Source organism: Chionomys nivalis, chromosome 15, assembly GCF_950005125.1.
Source record: "Chionomys nivalis chromosome 15, mChiNiv1.1, whole genome shotgun sequence".
NCBI classification, from domain to species: Eukaryota; Metazoa; Chordata; class Mammalia; order Rodentia; family Cricetidae; genus Chionomys; species Chionomys nivalis.
The window spans coordinates 69,429,106-69,455,020 of record NC_080100.1 but is presented as its reverse complement, the minus strand read 5'-3'; the positions used below and the strand labels follow the sequence as shown (position 1 = coordinate 69,455,020).

The window sequence follows — 25,915 nt, the reverse complement described above, 5'->3', positions numbered from 1 at the left end:
ATAAAGTCAATCTGCACCAGGCTTTTATTCTTATCCCTGCCTGGATACCTGCAGAGACACCCCCCATCCCCCTCCCACCCACCCCCCCACAGTTTGCTAGCTATACAGGGTACACAGGATTGATATGTAAGACCAATTGTCCTGTCTACCTTCCATGCTTTCTTGATTTTTAAGGGAACATAGAGAAAAACACAAATCAGTCTGAAAGCTTCATTAGGTGAAGGATTGTCTCTATTTCTCAGGATTTGAAAGGCACATGATGTCCTTGGAACCAGGGACTTTAACTTGAAAAACCCACAATGATACCTCTCAAACTGTTAGGCCAGACCAACTGAATGATTCTCTGTAGTGAAGCTCTGTTTTTAGTAGTTTTTATTTTTATTTATCCTTAAAAGTGTTTTTGCCTGCATGTATTCTTGTGTACCACATATGTACCTTGTGCCTGAGGAGGCCAGAAGATGACATTGGATCCCTTGGGACTGGAATTATCATTGCTTATGAGCTGTCATGTGCATGCTACGAATCAAATCCAAGTGCACTGGAAGAGCAACCAGTGTTCTTTAATCAGCCATCCACCACCACAGACCTCAAATTAGGAATGAATTTCTTTCTTTGTCTTTCTTCCCCTCCCTTCTTCACTCCCCTCCCTCCCCTCCCTTCCTTCCCTCCCCTCCCTCCCTTCCCTTCCCTCCCTCCCTCCCTCCCTCCCTCCCTCCCTCCCTCCCTCCCTCCCTCCCTCCCTCCCTCCCTCCCTTTCTTCTTTCTTCCTTTCTGTTTGTAGGGAGGATCTCACTTTATACCTCAGACTGGCCTTGAATTCACAATCTACCAGCTTCTGCTTCCCAAATGCTGAGCTTAATGTACACAACCACATCTGGACTATTTAAGGAGGTCTTATGCCAAATTTTAACATCAATTTTTTTTGTAGATTATGTTGAGTCCATATTCTTTTGATAAAATAAAAGGTCAAAATCAGATTATTCCAAGAAAGTTTCATAGCCCCCAGGAGATATCCTTGCAGATTTATTCCTGGATATTCATGCATGTTACTATATGAAAATGAACTCATATTTTCTACTTTAGGAAGCAAGGTTTTAAAAATGTTTGTTATCATTATATCATGTCAGTGATTTTATTAAAATATATTAATTTATTTAATATATAATGTATAGAAATAAAGTTGTTTCAACTTTATAGCGTCAACAATCATTTAAAGAATACCATTATATATAATGTAAATAAATATTCATGAGAATAAAATCAATTAGCAAGAGTCTACAACCTAATGAAAACCCTGTTTTCTTACTTCTGATTAAGGTCTTCATTGAAAAGCAAAATGTTAAAAAATGATGTCTCCCTCAATTCTTACTTGTTTACTCATTAAGATAGTAGAACAATTTTAGGCATATTTATTAATGATATATGTTTCCTTTCTGAATTGCTTATCTCTGAGATTCCATTATGTCATTGAGTGTTTTCTAATCAATTTAGAGTTTATTGTCAAAGACTATTAATTCTTCCTTTCATATTTTTCTATGTATTTTTTTGATAACAGATTTTGTTATAGAATTTTTCTTTTACCCTTTTCTTTCCTTTTGTTGTATTTGCATGAATGTGTGTACACGTGTGTGCATTCACAAATGCACACAGTCCCTCCCTCCCTCCCTCCCTCCCTCCCTCCCTCCCTCCCTCCCTCCCTCCCTCCCTTCCTCCCTCCCTTCCTTCTTTCCTCTCTTCCTTCTTCCCTTCTTACCTCTTCCTGTTTTCTTCTTCTCTCCCGCCATCCCCTTCCCTCTCTTCCTTCCTGTTTATTTATTTTATTCCTTCATATGTTTATTTATTTATCAAGCCACTGAACCTAGTTAATATTTATTGATTGAAGAGACTGGATGGCCAGTAAACTCTGGGAAGCTACCTGTTTTAGTCTTCCAAGTGTTTGGGTTACAGCTACATGTCTTCATATCCAGCTTTTCATGTGCATGCTAGAGATCTGAACAGGTCCTCATGCCATTTATATAGCTCTTTCTTTACATTAAGAAAATCCTCTTAATCTAGAACTTGGGAAGCAAAGGTAGGTAGATGTAGATGGAAGTTTCTATCCCTCCTAGTCCCACAGCCATTCAGTCCCAAAGAAGCACACAGAGGCTTATATTAATTATAAACTTTTTGACCTATTAGCTCAGGCATCTTATTACCTAACTCTTACATCTTAAATTAACCCATTGCTATTATTTTATATTTTACCATGAGTCTCGTGGGTTTTTCCTCACATCTTGCTTTTTTGGTGGCTGTTGTCATCTGCATTTCTGCCTTTCTTCTTCCCAGAATTCTCCTAATCTGATTGCTCAGCCTATATTTCCTGCCTGGCTACTGGGCAGTCAGCATTTTATTAAACCAATACGTGTGACAAATCTTTGCAGTGTACAAAAGCATTCTCCCACAGCAGGTAGATCTCTGAATTTGAGGCAGCCTGGTACCCATAGCAAATTCCAGGCAAGCCAGAGCAATGCCTGTCTTAAAAAAAACTTAGTAATCCAATCTAAGATCTTAAATTAACTCTAGGAATTAAGATGCAAATACCTACTTTGGAGACTTTGGTGCACAACCCTTGATTTCATTTCACTTCTTGTGGTTGTAGAATCCTTGCATCAACACAGTTTGAGCCCACAGCTGCTAGAATGGCATTTCCCTGCTTTGATGAGCCTGCACTCAAAGCAAGTTTCTCCATCAAGATTAGGAGGGAACCAAAGCACTTGGCCATCTCCAATATGCCCTTGGTGAGTGTGAACAGCATCTGCTCCTGGGAAAATTGCCCTTCTCTGTGATGTCCAATACACCAACATTTCATTTATCTTTTTTATTTCCTGACAATTATATTTAATAACTTTTCACTTCACTTCCAACAAATGTTTTTGTTTCAAGCTACATTTTGTTGATAACCAAAGAAAATAATGTCCCTTAAAAATTCAGGTTTTCAGCACAATTTACACACATGGAGGGGATTGTCAGGAGTTCACACCAGGTTTAACAGATAGTTTCCTTCACCAAGTGCTTTCACTCCCATAATTTCCCCTGACATAACTGCCTGAACATGAGCTGAGCAAGGACAACATTATACATGGCAGTGTGAACAGGGGGAGCTCATGAGGGGCTTCAACTCCACACAAAGAATTACAGACAACCAGGGAATGCTGAGTCTGGGAGAAATAATCCCCCAGGGAAGAGCACACCAGTTGGTTATCCAAAACCAAATAACCAAACCTAAATACATGACACTAAATAAAGAAGCTGAAAAGATACATACAAGTAGCATTAACAGACTTATATCAAGGTATATTTAGGAATATACACATAGATTCATATAACTATGATGAATGAAAAAAGCAGTCATGCATTTGAAAGAGAATGGAGGAGTGTGTATAAGGGCATGGAGGGAGGAAAGGGAAGGGGAAATTATGTGATTATATTAAAATCTCAAAAATAAAATAAAGTAATAATAATTTCCATTTAATCTCTGATTACATTAACTATACAGCAGATAATTGTATGTGTGACATTGGATAAACATCCAAAGGAACAGTAGTCTTTTCAGAGCCTGTAATGTCATAGCTGAATAGTAATAGATGCCTTAACTCCCTTATGAGAAGTCATTTCTCTAATTTCAAGGCAGGTGTGGCTGCACTCAGATTTTTTAAAGTGGCAGGAAGATGTCCATGCCAGAGGAATAAAACCAATCAGCTACCTCCTTTGTCTCATGATATGGCTGCTGAGTCCATCACAGCTGTGGCACAGCTGGTGCTGATCTTCGCTGGGAAACACATGGTTTTGTTGTGGTTTGCAGTTGATTGGCATTAAGTGAGACCCAGGGTAGAATAATCTGTCTAGGATTCTAAAGAGTCTCTGACTTCATTATGGTGACTGCAACAAAGGCACACAGAACCCCAAAATAAGCACATCAACATTACAACTCTGTACCTACTTTTGAACATCTGAAAGATCCTGTTATCCAGCAAAACTCTGCCCATCCTAGAATTCTATGTCCTTTGAAGACCATTACCATTTAGCTCTTTTCCTGTTCCCACTTTTGTATATAAATAAACAAATAATTAGACTGCCTTCTTGGAATAAATTTGAGATAGACACGCAATGTTATGCTGTTGTTCTGTAGTACAGTAGTGTATTCTCAAATGAGAGTGTCCCAACTCTAGGAAAATAAAGGAACACCAAGAAATTTGTGGAAAAAAATCATAGGCTTCCAGACGGAAGGCAGGGAGCTCTAGAAATACCATAAAGGTAACGGCATCATAATCCATGTGATATCCAGGATCTGCCTTGTGAGCACAGGAAAGCCCCTACTGCCATCTTGCTCCTGGAGCAGGAAAGTTTCCCACTGAAATAATCTAACTGGAATGGCCCAGTTTCCCACACAGATAAGGAGCTGAGAGGAAGAACAATGGGTATTTTGAGGGAATGGAAGGTCCAATTTTTTATACCGTGAGAACATTGAAAGTTAGGCAGCCGGCAGGGACTTAAGCACATCTTAATTTAGATTAGTACAATTAAGTTGCTTTGTTATTAATTAGCACGTCAAAAATGGAAATTTTGACTGCATATGTAGAAGCCATTTAAACAGAAAGAATAGCTTGAGATTCTTGAGGAGTAAAGCTAACTTGTTCAGCACGACTGGTTGAAATTACCAGAAGGTGACCAACAAATACAATACTTAGTGACTGGTGGGAAAGGATGAAGGCCCAAAAATGGGCAGGTATGGGATGGATTGTAGGAAAGTGTCTGGCTACATGCTCTTCCCCAGGCTGATTCTTTCTCTAAGTTCTCACCTCAGAACTTATTGTCCTGAAATATTAGGCTTTCTCTCTGGGACCATGCCTCTTAGAATGTTCCCACCAACATGCAACCATTCTTCAAGGCAAGCACCCTGCTTGTACTTAAAACCTATTTCAATAAAACAAGACTGAGATTGGGAGAGAATTTTCATATTAGGAAAAGTCATAGGGCACTTTCAACTTAATGAAAAAATCAGAAGTTCTTTTTAGGCAGCAAATGGTTATGTATGTATTTGCCCAGTATAGAGTGTACTTATATCCCAATAAAAAAGAAATTAAATCAAATAGTCTGGCCTTGACATCTAAATTCTCATCAGATTTCAAAGTAATTAAAGAAATACCATGCTATTCCTTTCAATATGTCTGTTTGGGAAATTTCTCTTTGTAATGTGTGCCAGTGTGTTGAGTGATTAGATTATGTGGTTATTTACTCTGATAATAGGTGAAATCTGTGAACATTGCTGAAGGACTCATAGAAGATCACTTTGACGTCACTGTGAAGATGAGCACCTACTTGGTGGCCTTCATTATTTCCGATTTTAAGTCTGTGAGCAAGATGACTAAGAGTGGAGTCAAGGTGAGCATGTATTTGCCTCACAAGATGATCAACCTGTGCTGCTGCTCCTGCTTCCTGAGAATCCCTCAGCCTTAGGAAAAACAGAATAGTTAATGATTCTATTGTCACAAAAGCTTACCTGATAGCAATGTCCTAATAATAAAAACATAGAATGCCCATGGCATGTGTAAGTCGTGAGTTATCTGAATATGTGCTAATTGGCTCCCTGACCTTGACTATTTTCCTTGTGGAATGTAGACCATGTTTCTTTTAAATGTATAAGTTGTCCAGGCATCATGACAGAAATGATTAGACCAGTTCAAGGCCAGTCTGGTTTACATAGTGAGTTCCAGGCCAGCTAGGTCTACAGAGTGAGATCCTATCTCAAAAAAAAAAAAAAAAAACAAACAAAAAAACCAAACAAGCAAATAAACAAAGAATAAGTAAGCCGTAGTACAACTAGCAGAGGTTTCTAAGCTTGCTTCTGGTTATAAGTGTCCACAGCATTGAAGGCAATGGTACTGGTTGTGGGGAGGAGAGAAGATAAAGATGCTTGCTGGTTTGGAGTAGAAGGAGTCTTTGGGAAGAACATTTTATTTTATTTATTTATGTATTTATTTATTTTTTATTTTTTTTGATTTTTCGAGACAGGGTTTCTCTGTAGCTTTTGGTTCCTGTCCTGGAACTAGCTCTTGTAGACCAGGCTGGACTCACAGAGATCCGCCTGCCTCTGCCTCCCAAGTGCTGGGATTAAAGGTGTGCGCCACCACTGCCCGGCTAGGGGGAAGAGCATTTTATATCAGAGGATATTAGAATGCTGGAATTAAGCCCTTGCTTCAAGCATCATTTTCATCTGGGTTCAGCACTTCTACCTTCATAATGCTGTCACATGGCCTAGAAAGGAAACATCTTAAATGGGAGCTGAAGTTACTTCCTATGTTTGCGATGAGGTCGGAGTAGCTGGGCCACTCTGAGTTACTATTTGTTCTTCTAGTGCTGTGGATATTTGAAAGGAGGATTAGTGCCGTAAGTGAAAAGAATATTCTAACCTGCCCTTTGCTTTGCAGGTTTTTTATGAATCTATTGTGCATGGTTTTTATAATGCTTACATTTTTTCTCTTCCTTCTCTTCCTTGGAACACATTTCGTATACATATTACATATACATCCTGGGCATGGCCATCGTCATATCTGTCGTTTTTGTCTATCTTGTTTCTGCAGGCTCTTGTTCGTGGTATCTTATTTTTTGCACTTATTATGGGTTATTCCTCAGTCAAAAGTGGACTCTTCTTGAAAACATGTCTTCACTCCAGCCAGGTGACAGAGTTCTTCCAATCCAAAGATCGCTTTAAACGATAGTCTTAGCTTCAAGATTTTAGGTTATCCAGTTACTGAAGTTTCAGCTCTTAAGTACTATAAAGATTCATTTTAAACTACAGTTTCTTTAAGACTTTCCCATTCTCCTTTGTGTAATACCAATATAGCAAAGGCTTTCCTTTCCTTTCCTCCTTCCTTCTTTCTTCCTTCCTTTCCTCCTTCCCTCCTTTCCTCCTCCCTGCCTTTTTTCATTCACTTGCAGTTTTGTTGAAAGAATTGCAACTTATTTTTAGTTTATTTATACACTAAGAAAGTAGCCTTTGGAATGTGGTTTTATGGAGGGCTGGTATCTTCTGCTATTCTTGCCTTGGCCAGGACCTGGATTTTATCCTTTGTCCCTAGAGTCTCTCAGTGCCATGAGAACAAGAGCTCCAGTCCATCTGTGTTGGACTAGGATCCACAGAGGAAAGGCTGTCTGTGATGCCCTGATGACTTCCTAGGGTTCAGTTGACATCTTTTTTTTTTTTTTTTTTTTTTTTTTTCTCAAGACAGGGTTTCTCTGTAGCTTTGGAGCCTGTCCTAGAGCTAGCTCTTGTAGACCAGGCTGACCTTGAACTAGTAGAGATTCACCTGTCTCTGTCACCTGAGTGCTGGGATTAAAGGTGTGTACCACCACTGCCTGGTCCAGTTGACATCCTACTATTGCTTTCTAAGTCATATGTATTGTCATACTATGAAAACATTTCAGAAAACTGCTTTGAACCTATATTTGTAGCTTTTTGTAGTTGTTTTTGGAAATAAAGTTGATTAGGAGCAGACAGAATTAAAATAATGGAATTCCCAAATGTCTTTTATAACATTAACATCCATATCCTGTAGTAAGAACCATTAAAGTCATTCTTCTTCCCAGTTGTGTGGTAAAGCCACTATGTTATTTGAATACTCTCCTGTGCCTTCCTCTTTAGGTCTCTGTGTATGCTGTGCCAGACAAGATAAATCAAGCAGATTATGCTCTGGATGCTGCAGTGACTCTTCTAGAATTTTATGAGGATTATTTCAGCATTCCATATCCTTTACCCAAGCAAGGTAGCATATTACAGACATTTCCGGGTTTTATTTGATGGCCCCCAACATAAACCATATTATTATTACTTCTGCATCCCCATCATTCTCCACAATGCTCTTCACATAATGAAGTTCCCAGCAAAGTTTAAACAACAGGTTTATCCTTCTGAGAATCCCCTCACCTCTGATTTATACGATCAACTACTAATGATAAATCACTATACATCACTGTACAGTTCCTGACAATGTGGCCTGAGGATGGCTTTGCATTCAGGTGTTATAGAGGAGACAGAAGAGTACAGACGCTGGTTTTTGTCATTATCAGTACATACTTGACACGAGAATAGAAAGCAACTCATTAAACTTTTCTGAATGAGTATATTTGCCTAGCATAAGAATAAGAAAATGCAGATTTACTATGAACCTTCAAAGCTATTGGGTATTGAGTTTTTAGATATGTGGCTGTAGGTATCCAAAATACAATGGATTAAGGAGGTAATTCTTTTCAGTTGTTCAATTTCCAAACTCATGGTCTAAATTTTAGAGATAGAGCCAAGACTGATTCCTCAGGCTGTATTCCCAGGAACTCAGGAGGCTGAGGCAAGAGGATTGTGAGTTCAAGGCCAGACTAAGAAATGGAGTTAGATCTGTCTCAAAATAAAAAGTAAAGAGGCATGGGCATATATCTCAGTGGTAGAGCACATGTGTAGCACGCACAGGGACCTAGGTTCAATCTCACTGTCAAATAAAGTGTGTGGGGAGGGGTGGTGGAGAGAATCGGATGGATGTCCTTAGAGGTTCTAGTCTAAGTCTGAGTCATTTGGGTAGCAACATGATAGTCATGAAACCTTTCTTTCTCCACAAGGAAAGCTTGTTTCCTCTGGAACTCCCTAATTCTGGATGCATAGCTTAGCTTTTCATTTTATCATAACATCCATTCATTTTCATGTTTATTTTGTATGTTTTGGAGAGTATGTTGCTGTGAGATTCATAATGAGCTGTATTCCTTCCTGCCCAAGATCTCGCTGCAATTCCTGACTTTCAGTCTGGTGCTATGGAGAACTGGGGTCTGACCACATACAGAGAATCCTCTCTTTTGTATGATAAGGAAAAGTCATCTGCATCCAGTAAGCTTGGCATCACAATGACTGTGTCCCATGAACTGGCTCACCAGGTAAGAACACTTAGTCACACATCCCCCCCCCACACTTTGGGATTCCATAAGTGTATACAATAACATAGGATCATATGCACTCTATTTCTGTCCCCATCCAACTCTTTCTAGGTCCTCCTAGCAAAACATCCATCTCCCAACTTCATGTCTTCTTTATTTTTTGTTTTATTTTTGATAATAATTAAATATAATTAGTGTTGCCCACAGGCATATGGGTGGATCCTTCACTGAAGAATATGAAATATAGCAGCCACACTCTCAGAGAAGAATTATTTTTAGTGTGGTTTAATGTTCATGTCTCTTTTGGGACAAATAAAGCTACTCATATAATTATCATGTGTACCTTGTTATTTCATAGAAGAGCTATTTCCTTAAAGCATTAAGTTTCATGATTTTAATGAATGTTGAAAAGTTCTTTTTACTCTGATAAAATAGTTAATAAATATGTTTGCATTTATAAGCTGATGGTCATGTTGCATGTTTCTAAGTTTATTGCATCTATTTCTGCCATAATACATAGCAGATAATACAGTTTCTCTATAAATTTGAAAATAAGCAGAGTTGCTTTCGTTTCAGTGGTTCGGGAATCTGGTCACTATGGAATGGTGGAATGACCTTTGGCTCAATGAAGGATTTGCCAAGTTTATGGAGTTTGTGTCTGTCACCGTGACACATCCTGAACTAAAAGTTGTACGTGGTTGCTATTTATGCTTTTATATCTTAGGCTAATCTATTTTTTATTGTTTTTGCAAAAATAAATTTTTGAATATATAATTTATAGAAATGATAACTTCATTGAAAGTTTAGAGATGAATCATGTTTGAAAATGCTAAATGAACTTTCAATATAAATGAAGTGTTAAATTGTATTATTTTCCTTTAACATTAATGAAATAGACCTAATGATAGGCTGAGTGTTCTGTGATATTTCCCAACTTTCAGCTTGCTCATTGCTATTTAAATATTAGGTGCATATTACTGTTATTCTGCACAGAATTTAAATTGACAGATTGCATGAATTATGGCTGAAGTAAACATACATTACATTATCAACCTAGAATTGTAGCTCACAGATTTAATGTTTTAGAACTCAGATGTATATTCAAATACCATGTGTTAACCACAATAAAATCATAAATAGCAAACAAAAATAAATTCACTCTCTATAAAATTTAATATTTAGTATAATTTTCATTGATGGGTAGTTTTTTATTTCCCGTTTTCACATATCTGTACCCATAATCTGTTTATAAATAGTTATAATTATAGGTACATATTATGTTATAGTGCCATGCATCATAAGTGTATCCCATTTCTACATAACCTTTAATAATAAAAATGATTATGGATACACAGTTGGCTGAATGTTCCAAGAAAAGAAGCTGAGGTTGGAATTTGTTTTTAATTTACTGTTTTTCACTACATGGTCTAAAGTTAAATATATATGCTTTGATGGAATAACTATACATTTTGCTTTTCTGTTTTTTTTGTTTTTGACTGTAAGTGCAATGGTCTTGTTTTTAGGTTAACATGAGATTAACTTTATTCTAAAGTGGTAAATACCCAAAATAAATGAAATATAAATTACTTACAACCACTGTTTAGGTGCTTGGATGCTCTTTAAAAAGCTTAGCAAAGTATTAATTCTAGAAATATGAAATCAGTTGACACAGAAATTGAAATTCTAGTTCTGTTACCATAGATCAAGCCTTCTTCCTTTCATTCTTTTTTATATAAATGTAGCTTAGGGATGATACTTTCCCCTCTTCCTTTTTCTTCTTTTTATCCATAGGAAGAACATTTCTTTGGCAAGTGTTTCAGTGCAATGGAAGTTGATGCATTCAACTCCTCGCACCCTGTATCCACACCTGTGGAGAACCCTGCACAGATTCGGGAAATGTTTGATGATGTTTCTTATGAAAAGGTAAAAGCAGACTATAGAGGTACAGTTTGGACTGTGTTCGTTAGTGGTTGGACAGAAGGGTTATAGTTCAGGTGTGCAATAGCTTTCTCTCCATCAGGGGCTCCTAACGATACTAGCTGACTTGAATCTTTCAGGTTGAACCTGTAGATTGGTCCATAATCCTAAAGCTTAGATTCTGGTCAATATTTTACTCTTTCTATGGTTGAAAATTTGGAAAAAAATAATGCATCTGCATTGAAATGTACAAACTATACCTAATGATTATTTGTCTTATCTTTTCAGGGGGCTTGTATTTTGAATATGCTAAGAGATTATCTGAGTGCAGATACATTTAAAAGAGGAATTGTGCAGTATCTCCAAAAGTATAGTTATAAAAACACGAAAAACGAGGACCTTTGGAATAGCATGGCGAGTGTGAGTAGTGCTAGAGACCTCTCTTCTGTTGCTTTCCTCTACTATGGTACTCCTTCTCAAAGAATCAAAGTGCTTTCCACAGAAATGAGGGTGTTATTTTATTTTTGGTTTCAGATTTGTCACACAGATGGTACCCAAACAATGGATGGCTTTTGCTCTAGAAGCAAACACTCATCATCAACCTCAGTAAGTCTCCATCTGCACCCACCCCCCATGCATATTCTTCTCCATATTCTTTGAGCGGTACCTCTGTGCCAACCTTTTTGAGGTTCTCAGTTAAGTCACTTTGATTCAAATCAAATTAAAGCATTCTAACTAAACCAGTTAACAGCCTTTTATAGATTTTCCTAAGAATTGTCTACGTAAGAGCGTGTCACAACCCTGGTGACAACTTCTCACAGACATTCGTTCCTTTCAGTCCACTTTCCCTAAAACAGTGGGGTTAGGTCAAGTTTCAGTGGTGGGCTAGGATTAGATTCTATCAGTAAAGAAGATGTCAGTCATTTCCAGACCACTTCATACGAAAAAACAAAATCACACAATGACAGAGAAAACTCTTAGATATTTACTGCACATCAGGCACATGCTGAACAATTAGCATGTCATCTTTACTCCTCTCAACAGATCCTGGAACCAACTGCTATTACTATCCAGGTCTTTAAATGTGGTAATGTGAATGTGATATCTAAGAGCACATGGTGGTAACTTGTAGAGTAGGGACTGAATTCCATTTTGACTCATGTTTTCAACTGTTCAGCTATCAAGAATCATACCAGCCGAGACACAAAATGATCTCACCCTGTTCAATCTGAATTTAGGGGATATTTTCATAGACAATTATGGATGACTAGAAATTCAACCAAATTTTATTTACCATATCTTTATTTCCTTGCAGGGATAGCTTTGTTAATCATTTATACAGTAAAATGTTTTATATTTTATCTTTTTAAAAAGCTTTTCTAGTGCCAAGGAACACATCTTCTGTATTTCCAACTGCTGGTCAAGCGCAAGCCATTTCAGAGCTGTCACTTTAAAAGCACAACCCATTCCCTGACCAGTTTTTCTACCTCAGTTTTCCGAGAGCCAGCATAGTCATGTTGGTGTTGAAACCTTGCTGTCCTCCCCACACACCCTGCCTCTCTGTTTCTCTCATTCTGTTGCTCATGCCAGCTTTGTGTTTGTCGAATATGCCTGGCCATTAGCTGTGCCAAACAGGGCCAACTGTACTACCTACCCATCAAGACACATAGGTTTAGAGGAGATGATAGAAAGGCAGGCAGTCATGGCTCAGTGGTGGGAACAGGAGGGGAGGGCAGCCAGGGCAGGAAACTGAAGAACAGGGGAGACTGGCAGGGGCTAGTGAGTCTGGGAGCACACATCTCAGATGATGAATTTCCCCCCATTTTTGTCTTATAACCAGCACTGGCATCAGGAAGGCATAGATGTGAAAACCATGATGAACACATGGACACTGCAGAAGGGCTTTCCCCTGATAACCATCACTGTGAGAGGGCGCAACGTGCACATGAAGCAGGAACACTATATGAAGGGTTCAGAAAGCATCCAAGAGACTGGGTAATGTTCACAGTGGATAACTCCTTTTTGGTGGGAAAGAGTCTTTCTTTTGAAGTCCTGTCCGTAGAATGTTTTAGCTGAATCTGTGTGTTCCACTCAGTTGACCTATACCCCAACTTTCCCAAAAGTATTAAAGAGGTTTTGAGTTTTGGATCTCTGCAAACCTGGCTATCTGTTTTGTAGTTTAATAGGATATAATTTCTAGTTGTTGGCCTGAAGTCAGTCTGATCTAAGTTAACAGCTGCTATTAAGTCATAGAAGTGTCTGGCATTGGTTGGAGATGACAAAACCAACTAAGAGACACTCAGTTCTCTTCTTTAGAAGTCTGAGTTACACCCTGGAAGCCCTTATTAGAAATGATATGTTGTAACTTGTAAAATATTTGCTGTATCTTGAACTAATTTCAATCAGAACATTACAAAAGTATTGAAAAGAATTTCTACATATGCTTTGCACAAATATGTGTTAATTTTATCATACTTGATTTATGATCCTCTATGTGCATATAAAAAGAAAGGATTACATAATATATAGCCTATATGGGTGTAGGCAATATGAATGTAATAGTGCATATAACTTATTACATATATATAAATGAAGATATACAAAGAAGTTGTATTTTCAAGAAAATAAAAACGTTTACTTATGTAATCATCACACAATTTTCAAAATTAGGAAACAATCCTATACAAAATCACAATTTAATTCATAAAGCCAATCCAATTTCTCATATTGTCTTAAAATGTCTTTATATCAAAATAGAAAAATTTTACTCCCAAATTTAGTACATTTTATATTTTATCACCACACAGTTTTGGTTTTACTTTTTTTGGCAGCAATTCTCCCACCTTGTGTCCCTTGACATTTTTCAGCTTTTCTAGTTCAGGACACTACTTTACTGGAATTTTCTTGACTTATATTTTCTTCTACTGTTTCTTCTTGATCAGATTTAGGAGAAACTCCAGAAGAGGAGTGACATAGGTCTTTTGGTACATGATTAAGGAGGAGGGACATGGTACCAATTTGTGCCATTACTAGTAATCATTATTTAAGGTTAGGCTTGCTAACCTAGTAATCATTATTTAAGGTTAGTCATTAATTACTTGAGCTCACTTTTTTTTAATTTTTTTTTTTTTTATTTTCGAGACAGGGTTTCTCTGTAGCTTTTGGTTCCTGTCCTGGAACTAGCTCTTCTAGACCAGGCTGGCCTTGAACTCACAGGGATCCGCCTGCCTCTGCCTCCCGAGTGCTGGGATTAAAGGCGTGCGCCACCACTGCCTGGCTTTGAGCTCGCTTTTCTCTTTCTACATTAGAGTCTGAGGAGGAGGAATAGTAGCTGAGCTGGAAGGTAGCCTAAGCATGATGTCAGGTCTTGGCATAACGTTCTTATACCACTCTGTTTTAAACTAGCCTGGCACGTGATAGGAAGAGGTATTAAAAGCTGCTTGTTGAGTGAGTAAAGACAACGAGCAATGCATACTTGTACTTGCTTTCTTTTAGGTACCTGTGGCATGTTCCCCTGACATTTATTACCAGTAGATCAGACACAGTCCAGAGGTTTTTGCTAAAGACAAAGACAGGTAATTTGTCATGGAAATAATTAATTTAATTCAAGTAAGAAGTATAGAAGTGAATAGAAACTAGCTACCGAGCTTCTTTCAGTGTTGATTTTGGTTAAAAGAAAAGGGAATCAATTGAGAATTCTTGCTGGATTTGGAAGATGGCTCCATTGGTAGAGTGCTTATCTTATAATGTGAGGATTTGAGTCTGATCTCCAACAGTTACAATACCAAAGAAGGTGAGTGTTGCCATCATGATTGTGACTTCAGTGCTGGGAAGGAAGGCCAGAGAGTGTTCCTATTGCATGTCTTTTCCTGACAAAAATGTACAGAATCTGAGGAACAGACAATGTTCAGCCCTGATATATATATATATATATATATATATATATATATATATATATATATATATATATATGTGCACACGTGCCCTCACTTATAAAAATTCACAGGGATTGGATTTTTAAAAAGGAAATATAATGACATAAATTCAAACACTTGAGTGCTATGACTCAATAGAATAGATTAGCAATAAAAATCCTCATTGCTTTGTTAACAATAGTGGGAAATATATGTTGGTCATAAATGTGATTGCATCATTTCTATAAACCTCATAGAATCTGTGTCTAATGCTACCTTTGGCATTTGTCTACTTGGGTGGCAGTTATGTAGTTTCTACAAGATATTTGTTTAGTCTTGGGGTTTTCCCTAGTTTCATTGTATAACCTCAGATTCAAAAACTTCTATCCATCCAGGGAGTAAATGATTCTGAGATTTATCCTATTTTCTCTAGATGTTCTCATCCTCCCAGAAGCAGTGGAGTGGATCAAATTTAATGTGGGAATGAATGGCTATTACATTGTGCATTATGAGGATGATGGATGGGATTCTTTGAGTGGCCTTTTAAAAGAAGCACATACAGCAATCAGCAGTAATGACCGGGCAAGTCTCATCAACAACGCATTTCAGCTTGTCAGGTAATGCAGGCTGCATCAAGTTGTAGTTTATTTCTGAAAGCAGCTGTTACTGTTCAAATACTTGGTTTCTAGAGATGACAGTGATGGATTGATAATGAGCATTCAAAAGGCATCACCTCCCCAAGTTCTTTTATTAATTTTTTATTGAGCTATATATTGTTCTCTGCACCCCTCACTTTATCCCCCCCAACCCATCTACCCTCTCCCTTAATCCTCATTCTCCCAATTTATTCAGGAGATCTTATCGTTTTCTGCTTCCCATGTAGATTAGATCCATGTATGCCTCTTTTAGAATCCTCTTTGTTGTCTAGGTTCTCTGTAATTGTGAATTGTAGGCTGGTTTTTTTTTTTTTTGCTTTATGTCTAAAAGCCACTTATGAGTAAGTACATATTATATTTGTTTTTCTGGGTCTGGGTTACCTCACTCAATATGATATTTTCTAGCTCCATCCACTCACCTGCAAATTTTAAGATGTCATTTTTTTCTGCTGTGTAGTACTCCATTGTGTAAATGTACCACATTTTCCTTATCCATTCATCAGTCGAGGTTGTTTTCAGGTTCTGGCCATGATAAATAATGCTGCTGTGAACATAGTTAAACACATTTCCTTGAGGTATGATTAAGCATCCTTTGGGTATATACTCAAAAGTGGTATTGCTGGGGTCTTGAGGTAGGTTGTTTCCTAATTTTTTGAGAAATCGCCATATTGATATCCAAAGCAGCTGCACCAGTTTGTATTCCCACCAACAATGAAGGAGTGTTCCCTTTAACCCACATCCTCTCCAGCATAAGTTGTCATCAGTGTTTTGATCTTGGCCATTCTTACAGGTGTAAGATGGAATCTCAGAGTTATTTTGATTTGCATTTCTCTGATAGCTAAGAATGTTGAGCATTTCCTTAAGTGTCTTTCAGCCATTTTAGATTCATCTGTTGAGAGGATTGTTTGAATTTATACCCCATTTTTAAATTGGATTATTTGTTCTTTTGATGAAAAATTTCTTGAGTTTTTTGTATATTTTAAAGATCAACCCTCTGTCTGATGTGGGGTTAGTGAAGATCTTTTCCCATTGTGTAGGCTGCCATTTTATCTTGTTGACCATGTCCTTTGCTTTACAGAAGCTTCTCAGATTCAGGAAGTCCCATTTATTAATTGTTTCTCACAGTGTCTGTGTTACTGGAGTTATAGATAGAAAGTGGTCTCCTGTGCCAAGCGTTCAAGCTACATCCAACTTTCTCTTCTATGATTATCAGTGTGGTTGGTCTTATATTGAGGTCTTTGATCCACTGAACTTGAATTTTATACATTGTGATAGATATGAATCTATTTTCATTCTTCTACATGTTGATATCCAGCTATGCCAGCACCATTTGTTTAATATTCTTTCTTTTTTCCATTTTCTTATTTGCTTATTTGTCAAAAATCAGGTGTTTGTAGGTGTGTGGATCGATACTTGCATATTCAGTTTGGCTCCATTGGTCCTCCTGTCTGTTTTTATGCCAATACCAAGGTGTTTTCAGTACTAGTTCGGTAGTAGAGTTTGAAGTTAGGGATAGGAATGCCTCCAGAAGTTCCTTTATTGTACAGGATTGTTTTGGCTATCCTGGGTTTTTTGCTTTTGTGTTGATCTTTGAAGTTATATTAAAAAATTTTCTAGGATTTTGATGGGCATTTCATTGAATCTGTAGATTGCTTTTGTTAAAACTGATATTTTTAGTATGTTAATTCTACCTACCCAAGGGCATGGGTGTTGTAATATGAGCGGCAGGGCTGCGTCCCCGGCACCCGGCTGCCCGCATGGCTTTACCCAAAATAATTACATGGAAACTGTATTCTTTAAATCACTGCCTGGCCCATTAGTTCCAGCCTCTTATTGGATAGCTCTTACATATTGATCTAACCCATTTCTAATATTCTGTGTAGTACCACGAGCTGGCTTACCAGGAAAGATCTTAACCTGCGTCTGTCTGGAGTGGGAGAATCATGGCAACTCACTGACTCGGCTTCTTTCTCCCAGCATTCTGTTCTGTCTACTCCACCCACCTAAAGGTTGGCCTATCAAATGGGCCTAGGCAGTTTCTTTATTAATTAACTGTAGTAGGAGCTGTGGGCTGTGTTCCTGCCGCCCCAGCTCATGGTCGCCTGGCTAGCTTATGCCCCAAAATAATGACACACAAACTGTATTCTTTTAAACACTGCTTGGCCCATTTCTATTCATGTGTGTAGCACCCCAATGTGTGCTTACCGGGAAGATTCTAGCCTACGTCCATCCTGGGTCAGAGCTTCATCGTGTCTGCTCTGGAGAGGAGAGCATGGCGTCTGTCTCTCAGAGGAGCTGCCCTGCATCTGAGCTCACTTCCTCTTCCTCCCAGCATTCTATTCTGTTTACTCCACCCACCTATGTTTTAACCTATGAGGGCCAAGCAGTTTCTTTATTACTTAACCAATGAAATCAACAGATTGATATGACACTCCCACATCACTTCCCCTTTTTCTGTTTAAATAAAAAAAGGAAGGCTTTAACTTTAACATAGCAAAATTACATATGACAAAACAGTTATATCTATTTTATCTTTTATCATAACAATGGAAAACTATAACTATCTATTCTTCAACTCCATCAAAGACGCCAGAAGAATACAATATTACCTAAGCAAACAAAAAGTAAGCAATTTTCAAAACTCTAGAAATGACAGAGACATCTCATTGCCTGGACAGTCACCCAAAGTTCCTCTGTACCGTTGGGGCATCCATCTTCGGCCTACAGGCCCATAGTTTCCAGCAGTCATTTCCATAAAGCAGGAAATTTCAAAGGCAATTCAGTCACTATCTGCTGTGTCCTGCAGAATGTCTCGCAGACTCTTTCATGAATCAGGAACCCCGAAAGATCATCTCACCTTTAGGCAAGTTCAGTAGTCCTCTCTCTGTGGGTTCTTTGTGTCCAGTTTATAAAATAGTCCAGGCAAGAGCAATTTCTTGCCCAAATGGCTATCAAACTCCATAAGGTGCCTCTTCGATGCCCATCTTCTGCTTGAAGTAGATTGGTGCTGCCAGGAGCAGAGTGTCTCATTGTCATGAAAAACCCTAAGTTATTAAAACACTTAAAATGCCATATTTTATAATCTTTGAAAGATATGAAGAATTCTATCTAAAATATATCTATGCACATCTAGAAAATCTAACATGACTACAAACTTGACTATTATAAATAACTATTCATTAACAACTTATATACATAACATTTTTACATGAGCTACACAATCACAATACCTTAATCAATATCAGAAATACATATACATATAACAAAATTGACCTTAAATTTAAATCACTAAAGCAAAATCCATATCAATGCAAATTATTCATACCTATATCATATCCCCCTTTAAATGTAAAAGAACATTTATAAACAATATTTGGGAATACAGACATAGTTATTTCTCTCCAAACTGCTTCCTGCTGAATGGGGGCGCTGTTATTCGGGTCTTTCATGGTATAACCTGTGTGCTAGGTTCCTCTCAGTCAGCAGTTGAGCAAAGTAATTTTTTAAAGGTGTTCACAGCAACCCTTCAGGAGGGCGTGGTCCATCATACCATATTGAAATAGAAGCAATCCAAAGAGTCTCATCCTCTGTGAAAACAAAAGAAGAAACTCTTTTCCAAAGTATCATATCCTTAGATCCAAATTCTGAAGTCAAGGTATTTTCAAAATATCTATCTTGGATTAGTTTAGCAACATTTATAAACAAATATCTTTTAGCATCTGTTTCTCCTTCCTCAGCATTCAAACAATTCAAACAGAGCATAATAGCATATAGTATCAAGATTCTCATTGTATTTTCCATCTTTGTGCAGCTTTATTTTAACTCTACTTTGTTTATTTTTACTTTTGTTTCATATTCTCTGTATATATTTGTCCTGGAATAACTCTGTAGACCAGGCTGTCCTTGAACTCTCAGAGATCCGCCTGTCTCTGCCTCCCAGGCATTGGGATTAAAGGCATGTGCTACCACACCTTGAAGTCACAGAGGTCAATCTCCCTCAGTCTCCTAAGTGTTGGGATTAAAGGTGTGTACTACCACACCCAACTGCTCTCTTTCTTCCTTATTTTACTTTTAAGAACTTTAATTTTCAGCCTGTATATATTTTTAAACACACTGTAAATCATTTAAAGTTTTCTTTGTCTTTGAATCTCTCTTTACTGTATATCTCTCTTTTTCTGACCACATGAGTCTTTAATTTACCAAGTAGTATCAGTAGGATGAAAGCCGTGGCTTTGACGGCTGGAGCCAGCCATTCCTTAGCTTTCTAGCCTCATGGCTGAGGTACTGGCTGTAGCCATGTTTATCACCACAACTCTGTGGCGTTTCAAGGTCCTTGCCAGCAAACAAGCTACAACACTCAAATGCTCTCTCTGTAGCTGACCTCCTGCCACAGAGTCGGAGTTTGCCCTGGCAGGACAGACCAGAACGCCAGCACTTTAAAACAGCACAACTTTTTTCCTGCTACGGCTGAAAACAAACAAGCATGCAGTCAGCTTCTATCAATACCATTTCAGTGTTTCGTGGCAGGACCTCTTAATGAGCTGCAGGATTTTGCAGCTAAAGCTGAGTCAGGAAGCCTCTCTTACATGAGAGCACTTGCTTGCCTCTAGCAAGCAGAGTAGAACAGAGAAATTGCTGCTACCAAGAAAACATGCTTTATTCTACTATTTCCCAAGCTTTCTCAGGCTTTCTGTGGATATAGTCATCCACATGTTGGGAGCCATCTGTAGTAGGAACTGCGGGCCTCTTCCCACAGCCCGGCTCCCGCATGGTTAGCTTTATACCCAAAATAACATGGGTATAATATGACACTCCCACATCAATTAACCAATGAAAGCAACAGATTATAAAGAAATCACTCCCACATCACATGGGAGATCTTTCCATTTTCTGGTGTCTTCTTCAGTTTCTTTCTTCAAAGATTTAAAGTTCTTGTCATACAGGACTTCCACTTGTTTGGTTAGAGTTAATCCAAGATTATTTGTTATAAGTTATTTGTGGCTGTTGCAAAACGTGATGTTTCTCTGATTTCTTTCTCAGCCCATTTATCATCTGTGTAAATGAGGGATACTGATTTTTTCGAGTTAATCTTGTATCGTGCTACATTACTGAAGGTATTTATGAGTTGTAGAAGTTCATTTGTAGAATTTTGGGGATCACTTAGGTAAACTGTCATATCATCAGCAAATAGTGATAGTTTGACTGCTTTTCAAATTGTACCATCTCGATCTCCTTTTTTTTTTTTTTGTCTTATTGCTGTATCTAGAACCTCAAGTACTATATTGAATAGGTTGGAGAGTGTGTACAACTTTGTCTTGTTCCTGATTTTAGTGGGATCACTTCGAGTTTATCTCCATTTACCTTGATGTTGGCTGTTGGCTTGCTATATATTTCCTTTATTATGTTTAGGTATGTTCCTTGTATCCCTGTTCTCACCAAGACCTTTATCATGAAGGGATCTTGTATTTTGTTAAAGTCTTTTTCAGCATCTAATGAGATTATTGTGTTTTTTTTTTCAGTTTGTTTATATGGAGGATTACATTGAAAGATTTTCATATGTTGACCCATCCCTGCATCTCTGGGATGAATTCTACTTGGTCATGGTGGATGGTTTTCCTGATGTATTTTTGGATTCGGGTTGTCAATATTTTTGAGTGTTTTTTCATCAATGTTCATGAGTGAGATTGGTCTGTAATTCTCTTTCCTACTAATGTCTTTCTGTGCTTCGGGTATCAGGGTAATTGTAGCCTCATAAAAAGAGTTTAGCAATGTTCCTTCTGTTTCTATTTTGTGGAACAATTTGAGGAATATTGGTGTTAGTTCTTCTTTGAAATTGTTGTAGAATTCTGAACTGAAACCATCTGGTCCTGGGTTTTCTTTGTTTTGTTTTGCTTTGTTTTTTTGTTTTGTCTTGTTTTTGGTTGGGAGACTTTTGATGAATGTTTCTATTTTCTTAGTCATTATAGATCTATTTAATTTGTTTATCTGATCTTGATTTAATTTTGAAAGTGATATTTATCCAGAAAACTGTCCATTTCCTTTACGTTTTCTAATTTTGTGGAGTATAGGTTTTCAAAATATGATCTGATAATTCTCTGGATTTCCTCCTTGTCTCTTGATATGTACCCCTTTTCATTTCTGATTTGTTAATTTTGATATTCTCTCTCTGCCTTTTGATTAGTTTGGATAAAGGTTTGTCTATTTTGTTGATTTTTATTGAAGAACAAACTTTGTCTCATTCATTCTTTGTATTGTTTTATTTGTTTCTATTTTGTTGATTTCAGCTCTCAGTTTATTTCCTGCCATCTAGTCCTACTGGGTGACTTTGCTTATTTTTGTTCTAGAGTTTTTAGGTTTTCTGTTAACTCATTAGTTTGATATTTTTCCAGTTTTTTTATGTAGGAATTACGTGTTATATGGGACACTGCTCTCATTGTGTCCCATAAATTTGGGTATGTTGTGTGGTCATTTTCATTGAATTTTATGAAGTCCTTAATTTCTTCCTTGACACATTGGTGAGTAATGTGAGCATTGTTTAATTTCCATGTGTTTGTGGGCTTTCTGAAATTAGTGTTGCTGTTGAATTCTATTTTTGAGCCATGGTGATCCAATAACATAAATAGGGCTATTCCAAATTTTTGTGCCTGTTGATGTTTGCTTTATTACCAAGTATGTGATCAGTTTTTGAGAAGGTTCTATGAGGTGCTGAGAAGAAGGCATATTCTTTTATGTTTGGATGGAATGTTCCATAGATGTCTGTTAAGCCCATTTGAGTCATAACATCTGTTAGTTCCCTTATTTCTCTTTTAAGTTTCTGTCTGGCAGACCTGTCCAGTGGTGAGAGTGGGGTGTTGAAGTCTCCCACTATTAGTGTGTGGGGTTTAATGTATGATTTAAGCTTTAATAGTGTTTCTTTTACATATGAGGGTGTCCTTGTATTTGGGGCATAGATGTTCAGTATTGAGATTTCCTCTTGATGGATTTTTCCTGTGACTAATATGAAATGTCCTTTGTCTGTTTTGATTGATTTTAGTTTGAAGTCTATTTTGTTAGACATTAGGATAGCTACACCAATTTATTTCTTAGGTCCATGTGATTGGAAAATCTTTTCCCAGCCCTTTACTCTGAGGCAATGTCTGTCTTTGAAGTTGAGGTGTGTTCTTTGTATACAGCAGAAGGATTGATTCTTTTTTCATATCCAATCTCTTAACCTGTGTCTCTTTATAGGTGAGCTGAGTCTATTTATATTAAGGAATATAATGACCAGTGATAGCTAGTTCTTGTTATTTTAATTTTCATCGTTGGTGATGTTATTGTGTTTTCCCCTTCTTTGGGATTTACTGCTGTGAGATCATCTATTGTCTATGTTTTTGTGGATATAGCTAACAACTTTCTTGTGATGGAGTTTTCCTTCTAGTACTTTGTTAGTAAGTACTGGTTAAATCTGGTTCTGTCATTGAATATCTTGTTCTGTCTGCCTATGGTGATTAAAAGTTTTGCTGGGTTTAGTAGTCTGGGCCTACATCCGTGGCCATTTAATGTCTGTATAATGCTTAACCAGAACCTGCTGGCTCTCATTGTTTCCATTGAGAAGTCAGGTATAATTCTGATAGGTCTGCCTTTATATGTTACTTGATCTTCTTCCTTTGTAGCTCTTAATAATCTTTTTGTTTTTGCCACCCCCAATATTCTTTCTTTATTCTGTATGTTTAGTGTTTTGTTTATTGTATAGCAAGGGGGCTTTCTTTTTGATCCAGTCTATTTGGTGTTCTGTAAACTTTTTATATCTTTATATGCATATCTTTCTTTAGTTTGAGAAAGTTTTCTTCTATGATTTTGTTGCATATACTTTCTGTGCTTTTGAGTTGGACTTCTTCGTCTTCTATCCCTATTATTCTTAGGTTTGGTTTTCTCATAGTGTCCCAGATTTCCTAGATATTTTGTGTTAACATTTTGTTAGACTTAATGTTTTCTTTGACCTATGAGTCTATTTTCTCTATTGTATTTTCAGCACTTGAGATTCTCCCTTCCATCTCTTATATTCTACTGTTTATGCTTGCATTTGTGGTTCCTGATTATTTTCCCATATTTTTCATTTCCAGAATTTTCTTGGTTTGTGTTTCCTTTATTGTCTCTAGTTTGGTTTTCAAGAGTTGAATCATTTCTTTCATATGTTTGGTTTATTTTTCTTGGTTTTCTTTAATGGATTTGTTTATTTCTCCCAATTTTTTGTTTGTCTTTTCCTCCATTTCTTTGAGGAACTTTTTCATTTCTTCCTTAAGGGCCTCAAACAATCTCTTAACATTACTTTTTTGGTAATTTTCCTCTTTTTCATCTATATTTTGCTGTTCAAATCTTGCTGTTGTAGGACCACTAGTTTTTGTTGGTGTCATGTTGCTTTTTGTGGTTCTGAGTGTGTTCTTACCTTGTCTATCCATCCTTTCTTCTGATTGGTGTAGTTTGTGCTGTGTTTCTGGTGATCAGCCTTCCAGATGCCTGTGGATCCAAGGCTCAGATGGTTGCTCCTCATGGTGTAGTTGGGGCCATGGTTCCAGTCACCATGGAGGTCACTTAGTGTTCCCGGAGGTCACTCAGCACTCCATGGTGTTGCTCTGCAATCCTGGAGGCCATTCAGGCCTGTTCCTGCTGAGGTCCCTGGCTTGGGCCTGGTCCCACAGGGGTCTCTGGCTTGGGCCTGCTCCCCTGGTGGTCCCTCCCTCTTACCTGCTCCTTCAGAGGCTGCTTTCTCCCCAAGTTCTTTCAACAGTGCAACATAGCTTTAGCCTGAAACTCAACCTTCTGTCTTTAATTGCTAGTTGATGTAAAATACAAAACTTGTATTTTAATCTCTCTCATTAATAACTCAAATCTAAGGCAAATGTGCAGGAAGCCTTGAGAGCATCCTAGTGAGCCCCTTGCCTATTTCTATAGCTTTGACCAGCAGCTTTTCTGTCTGTGCTATAGGAATGGGGTTCTCCCTTGCTGGGTTCTTAAACCTCTTGAAGCCTTCTTGTGAGACAAATTAATGCAGGCCCATTTGTTTACATTACATCTATTGTATCAAAAGAGAGATTTCTCTTTTAAAGATAATGCATCTTTATGGAATATAGTTTATGTAATTTGACCCTGTCAAATGATCTTTGACTAACCGAGGCCAGAGTGAACATACTCTTTCCTTCCTGTTTTACAATTGGGGAAGGAAATATTTTCCAAACTGGAAACATGAATGCCTTCATCTTTCATGTGGTGATGAAGTTCCAAGTGCTCCATCTGGGTAGGAAGAAACAGCTCTGTAATTCTCAGATTCCATATCTCTCTACCCTGAATGTAGAGTCCTTCCTTCCGGTCCTCATATTACTACAATGAGTCTCCTAAGGTGAAAAAAGCAGAGAGAAATTAAAGATTGCTTGAACAGTTGCTTGTTCTTGAACACAAGTTCATCTGCATGACCTACTGCAACTGGAATTCCAGAGGGGTCTGCTATTCAGGGTATTTTTGAACAGAGAAGATGCATTTATGAAAAGCATTCTTATTTTTTTCTAAGCAGCAATCTCACTGACCTGGATCCCTGAAGGATCTTGTATTGAAGTTCTTAGCTTAGGCTGAAAGGTCACACAGTTTGGTATATTCTATGTTACAGACACTAACATGCATAATTTCATATTAGTCGCAAGCTGGACTTTATGAATTTTCTTTCCCAATGTCATCTTGTGTGGAACAGAAATTATTCTACTGCAAAATTCATTATTTAAAAATGATTGCTGCTTTCTGGAAGGTTATTATAATATATGTTGAAACAAAAGGATGATTTCCTATAAACCTGTGACCATCTTGTCTCTTGCTCAGCATTGGAAAGTTATCAGTTGAAAAAGCCCTGGATTTAACCCTGTACTTGAAAAATGAAACAGAAATTATGCCTGTATTCCAAGGTTTGAATGAACTGATACCTATGTATAAGTTAATGGAGAAAAGAGATATGAATGAAGTGGAAACTCAATTCAAGGTAATGCCTGAGATGAATCAAATAGCTAAAGTATAATTATAATTTTCTTGTGGATAAGAACGTGCTTATTATTATATGTATTTGAATGTATATATACATAAAAATAGACATATATGTCATCTTATTCATTAAGGAAAAGCAAATAAAAATTTAGTTTGGATTGACTAGCGAAGGTTAGACTTTGATACTAAATAGAAATAGTGATGTTAGAGTCTGTACTTAATTTTCATGTTTTTCCCCAACAAGTATTTTATTTGACTTGACATATATGCTATAATTACTAATCCTGATTCTCCCGGATTCTAAGTGGCACTTGCAGAAGAGACCCAAAGTTGCTAATTTCTTTAATCAAATATTGTGAGGATCTGTATACTTTGCTCATAAGTTTAGTCTGTTCATCCTGATTTAAGTAGATGGAATATTTTAGACATGATTACTGTGGTAATGTTAAAATCATTTTTTTGCTTTAT

General features: G+C 37.4%; 1 protein-coding gene across 3 annotated transcripts in view; it reads left to right on the top strand.

Annotated features, from left to right (window-relative positions):
* Erap1 (endoplasmic reticulum aminopeptidase 1) overlaps positions 1 to 25,915 on the top strand; it is a 41,465-nt gene that overhangs the window by 7,037 nt on the left and 8,513 nt on the right. For all 3 annotated transcript variants that reach the window (XM_057789638.1, XM_057789639.1, XM_057789640.1), the window contains exons 3-14: positions 2,639 to 2,777; positions 5,287 to 5,421; positions 7,682 to 7,802; positions 8,801 to 8,955; positions 9,532 to 9,645; positions 10,747 to 10,878; positions 11,161 to 11,292; positions 11,407 to 11,478; positions 12,713 to 12,867; positions 14,368 to 14,447; positions 15,220 to 15,403; positions 25,289 to 25,445. In XM_057789638.1, coding sequence (XP_057645621.1) covers positions 2,639 to 2,777; positions 5,287 to 5,421; positions 7,682 to 7,802; positions 8,801 to 8,955; positions 9,532 to 9,645; positions 10,747 to 10,878; positions 11,161 to 11,292; positions 11,407 to 11,478; positions 12,713 to 12,867; positions 14,368 to 14,447; positions 15,220 to 15,403; positions 25,289 to 25,445 — 1,576 coding nt within the window. The remainder of the gene's footprint in view (positions 1 to 2,638; positions 2,778 to 5,286; positions 5,422 to 7,681; positions 7,803 to 8,800; positions 8,956 to 9,531; positions 9,646 to 10,746; positions 10,879 to 11,160; positions 11,293 to 11,406; positions 11,479 to 12,712; positions 12,868 to 14,367; positions 14,448 to 15,219; positions 15,404 to 25,288; positions 25,446 to 25,915) is intronic.